This window comes from Salvelinus namaycush, chromosome 19 (assembly GCF_016432855.1).
Source record: "Salvelinus namaycush isolate Seneca chromosome 19, SaNama_1.0, whole genome shotgun sequence".
Taxonomy (NCBI): Eukaryota; Metazoa; Chordata; class Actinopteri; order Salmoniformes; family Salmonidae; genus Salvelinus; species Salvelinus namaycush.
In genome coordinates this window covers 8,701,125-8,706,299 of record NC_052325.1, presented here as the reverse complement: position 1 = coordinate 8,706,299, position 5,175 = coordinate 8,701,125, and the positions used below count along the sequence as shown (strand labels likewise).

Genomic DNA, 5,175 nt, shown 5'->3' with positions numbered 1-5,175 from the left:
CAGGTCAGCGATGCCCGACTGTCCCTTCTGGAGAAGTATGACGGCGCTCCATCGAAATGCCGTGGCTTCCTACTCCAGTGCTCCCTCTATTTCGCCTATCAGACAGGAGCCCCCATCACCGAGAGTTCCAAGGTTGCCACGGTCATTTCCCGGCTGACCGGACGGTCGTTGGAACGGGCTACAGCTGTCTGGGAGAGAGGAGAGGAGGACTTGGGTTCCTATGAGAGGTTCATGGTTCTGTTCAGGGCTGTCTTCGACCATCCTCCAGAGGGCAGAGATGGAGGTGAGAGACTTTTCCAACTCCAGCAGGGTGCCCAGATCACTGCGGATTAAGCCCTCACCTTTTGGACTGTGGCAGCCTCCAGCGGATGGAATGAGCCGGCGGTCCGCACTCTATTCCACAGTGGACTGCACAAAGAGGTCCAGACAGAGTTGGCCTGTCGGTATGACAACATATCCTTGGACGCTCTCATCGCGATGGCCATTTGTCTGGATAACCTTCTTCGGGAGCGCCGGTGTCCACCTCGCCACTCTCCTCCCTCTTTTGGCTGTCCTGAGGCCGAGCCGGAACCCATGGAGGTAGGGGCCACGCACCTCTCCGTGGCAGAGCGGCGTCGCTGGAGACAGTTGGGGCTCTGTCCCTATTGAGGCCAGGAGGGGCACCAGCTTCAGCGGTGTCCGGTGCGTCCCAACCGCGACCATTGGGATCCGGCACAGTTACGCACATCACAGCACCCCTCACCCTCACCGTGGGACCCATGCACCAGGAAAGCTTTCCCTTCCTCAACATCACCACACCTGTACACGAAGTGATCCTCGGCTCCAACTTCATAACCCCACCATCTCTTGGTCGAAAATGAGAATCACCGCCTGGGGACTAGGATGCCGGAGGACCTGCTTTTCCTCACCCTTTGGTTCCTCGTCGGTGGTGGGTCCTGTGTTTGTCCTTCAGCCCATTCATCTGTCCTCCCATATTGTTGGCCCTGTGTTTTGGGACTTTGCCCACTATGTCAACTCATGTTCCATCTCCCTGGCACGCTCCAGCAGAGAAACTACTTCCTGTGCCTCAGCGGCCTTGGTCACATCTGTCCATAGACTTTGAATTGGGGACCACGGTCGGAAACAATGTCCTCCGGAAGGCCATACTGCCGGAAGACATGCTGGAATAGTGCCTCAGCGACCTGTAGAGCGGTAGGTGGACCAGAGAGAAGGAAAAAATTCAGAGAATCTCTCAACAACAACCAAAATAGTGCTAAAACTATAATCAAGGGGTGATTGGGTCAGAATACAGTGGGGTTGTTCTGATGTCTGACAAATAGTATTTGTTCCAATGATTTAACTGAGACAAAGTGTCCATCAACTTGAAGAAGTATGGTTCATCATTTTTTTTAAGTCTATGGAATGTTCATATGGAATGCCACTTCATTTTGACTGCATGTGCTATAGTGCATATGTAACAGTTTAGCTTCTGTCCCTCTCCTCGCCCCTACCTGGGCTCGAACCAGGGACCCTCTGCACACATCAACAACTGCCTCCCACGAAGCATCGTTACCCCATCGCTCCACAAAAGCCGTGGCCCGTGCAGAGCAAGGGGAACAACAGAGCGAGTGACGTCACCGATTGAGACGTTATTAGCGCGCACCCCGCTAACTAGCTAGCCATTTCACACCGGTTACACATATCCCATACTGCCCTTCAAAGGCAAAACGCAGTAACTATGTAATTTATTTTACTGCAAAATCTCACTTCAAAGTCTTTTTCTGTCTAGACAGACACCAATTTCTGATACTCCATGATATATTCTGATCAACTGGCTTGTTCTTGTGTCAGGAAACAAAATACCACATTTATCAGATAATATACCTGGCTATTACATCAGATCAAATTCATAGTTACTGGGTTTTGCCTTTGTAGGTCAGCATAAACATGCCATTTCATCAACTTCCCTACTGTCAACTTTCCAACACACTGACTAGCTGACATGTGGCGTGCCATTATGTCTCCTGAGGTTCTGGATTATGTTCCAAACTGAGCACTGACATCACCCAAACCAGTTAGTCTGCACAGTTATCCTATTTCCCATGTAAAATAGCCTTTGAGTGACCAAAACATCACCCATATTTTAATATCCCCATTAAAATGCTCAGTTATGAAAATGTACTTTTTATCTCATCTCTAACTATCATTAAGTCTGAAGGACAGGCTAGCTGGGCACAGCAACATCCTATCCTGTTATACATTACATCATGCTTTCATTAATGATTTGTTTATCCAACATTTTGTTCATTTGTGTGCTCACGTGCGTGTGTGTGTGTGTGTGTGCGTGTGGAGACTCCTGGGAGGGGTGTCTGTCAGTAACTCAGTGATAAATAGAGAGGTTTTTCTCAGAGTTTGTCAGAAGGCAGACCTGACAGGGTCACACACAGGACCAAGCAGGAGCAGGACCTCAGCATTTTGACCTTTTACTACAAATGGAGAAACATGAAGATGTTCAATACTGTTTTCAAGACAGAAACTCTTCTTGCAGAAAGGCTTTGCTATCGACATCTATCTACATAACACTGTACATCTTCTTCTCGTTGATTTCAGCAGTTACAGTATTTTTGAACGTACTGGTGATCATCTCCATCTCTCACTTCAAGCAGCTCCACACTCCAACCAACCTGCTCATCCTCTCTCTGTCTGTGTCAGATCTCCTGGTGGGATTGATTGTGATACCAGTAACGACTGTAGCATTAATGGAATCATGCTGGGGTTTTGGGAAATATTTCTGTGTGTTTCAGATCTACATTACTTTCTTATGTACTTCTTTATCTCTGGGCAATTTGGTCTTGATATCTATTGACCGCTATGTTGCTGTGTGTGATCCCTTATCGTACCACTCTAAAACAACAATAACAAGAATGATGTATTGTATATCCATTACCTGGTGTTGTTGTATCATATACCGTGCTGCTATTATAAAAAACTTTGTAAATGTACAGGTACCAAGTAGGTGTTTGAATGAATGTTTTATTGTTGATGGAATAACCTGGGGTAATATCATTGACCTTGTATTTACAATGGTTGTCCCGTGCTCTATTATTATAACACTTTATATGAAAATCTTTGTAGTGGCCAGATCACAGGCCAGAAAGGTATTTTCAAAAGAGGCTGCCAGTGTGTCTGGTGTTAAAACTGTACAGGCTAATAAGTCTGAGAGAAAAGCAGCAAAAACTCTAGCTATTGTTGTTTTCAACTATTTAATTTGTTGGATTCCATTTTTATTTTCTTTCTTTTTGTATTTTTTAATTGACAGTTTATTTTCAGTTATGATCATCGGCTTTCTGCCACTTGCCAATTCCTTAATTAATCCAATAATTTATGCTTTCTTTTATCCGTGGTTCAAAGTGACAGCTAAACGTATTTTAACTCTGAACTTTTAATTTATTTTTATTTTTTATCCTTTATTTAACTAGGCAAGTCAGTTAAGAACAAATTCTTATTTACAATGTCGGCCTAACTTAACTTAAGGCATAAATATAGTTCATATGTTTTTATTTCTACGTTTGACAAACGTGTTTGATATAGTTTTGTAATACAATTGTTGTAATTGCTTCTTTCATGTAACATTACACGACATTACTTATCTCAGTGTTGTCATCATACGTGTGGTGTTGATACCCAATGATTTGTCTGGATTGGATTGGAATGACTAGGAGAAGGCATAAGCTTGTTTTATAAAATACATTGTAGTCATTTTGGGTTGTATTTTCCAAATACCAACGTCTGTGGTTGTTCCATGTTATTTAATGATAAATAGTATGTAAGTATTCTAAAAGTACATTTTGAGAACGTCATGAGTCATTATGTATGTTTAACATCACCCTCTAGTGGCTCATTTGGGACACAATGCCTTCAACAAATGTAGTAAAATTTAAATGTACAATATGCATGATATCAGATAATGGACAAGTCTATCTCAATGGTATATGTAAGTAGTTGAGGGTAAAATGCAAGAATATGCAAATATGTGTAACACTTTATAATGTTCAGTAATAAGCCATTTGTAAGGCATTTACAGTTTGGTCACCATTTATGATTACACCCACATTTGTTAAATGTTAATCAGCTTTGTATTCTCACATTTATAAATAACTACTATATGCTTTAATTATTCAACACAACAGAGCAGGAGACCACAGCAGACACTTCAACTTCAGCATACTGGGTATGAACAGTACCACTACTCACTACATCACTGCTGCCAGGTCAGGGGTCACGCCAGAGCAGCTCTCTCAGATACTGTTTACTCTGAATGAATATAGAGATTGGGTAACACACTAAATAATTCATAATGGTTAAGTAAACAGTTTATTCATAATTTGTTTATCATTACTCCCACATTCTTTTAGCAAGCTAGTTATTCACACATTTATAAACAACTTTTATAGTCTGTAATAATGATTTATAAGATAATTCATCAGATATTTAATAAATATCTTTATAAACCATTTACTGATTATTAGTAAAGTCGTTTTGCAGTCCCTAATCTAAAGTGAGGACTATTCATACTTTCTTAATAATTTAAATGTTTGAACAGAGACAAGTGTAATTTATCACAAAAAGATGGACATGCTATTGGTAGACACTCCAGCAGTACCTGATGCTCCTTAAGGTCTCAAAATGACCTAGAACATATCAATGATTAAACAATAAGCACACAACACAGAGGATGTTAAAGGAAATATATTGAACATTTTATTCCAAAACAGTCACACTGTTGTAGTAGTGTGCTGAAGGAAGTAACGTGTTTTGTCTGAAAATGCTGACATTCGTGTTTGTTGGCAGTGACTACCAAAACCAAAGTGTGGATTGCAGTCACTCATGAGAGCAGTTCATAGACTGATTACAGGGTAAGGGAACCAATATCTAAATACATCATTTAACTGAACATTACTTTTAAAGGGTTACTACCTTTAATACAATACAAGTGAAGTTGTCCAAATACTTATGACTTCTTCAAATGGGGGGACTAGATACATGAGGTGTTTTCATTTCTAAATGGTAAAACAGATATGTATGAAAATACCCTCAAATAAAAGGTGACATTCTATGATGTCACCTCATATGCAACAATTGATCTCAAATCCAAAATGCTGGAGTAAAGAGCCAAGTTTAAAAACAGTTTTACTG

At 41.3% G+C, this 5,175-nt stretch overlaps 1 protein-coding gene across 1 annotated transcript; it reads left to right on the top strand.

Annotated features, from left to right (window-relative positions):
- Positions 1 to 1,805: 1,805 nt before the first annotated feature.
- LOC120063722 (trace amine-associated receptor 13c-like) lies at positions 1,806 to 3,832 on the top strand. Its single transcript, XM_039014017.1, has one exon. It carries the CDS (start codon positions 2,472 to 2,474, stop codon positions 3,423 to 3,425), a length of 954 nt encoding a protein of 317 aa, XP_038869945.1. The 5' UTR covers positions 1,806 to 2,471; the 3' UTR covers positions 3,426 to 3,832.
- The last annotated feature ends 1,343 nt before the right edge of the window (positions 3,833 to 5,175 follow it).

Coding starts and splice junctions, on each gene's coding strand:
- LOC120063722 (XM_039014017.1), top strand. CDS start 2,472: ATGGAGAAACATGAAGATGTTCAATACTGTTTTCAAGACAGAAACTCT.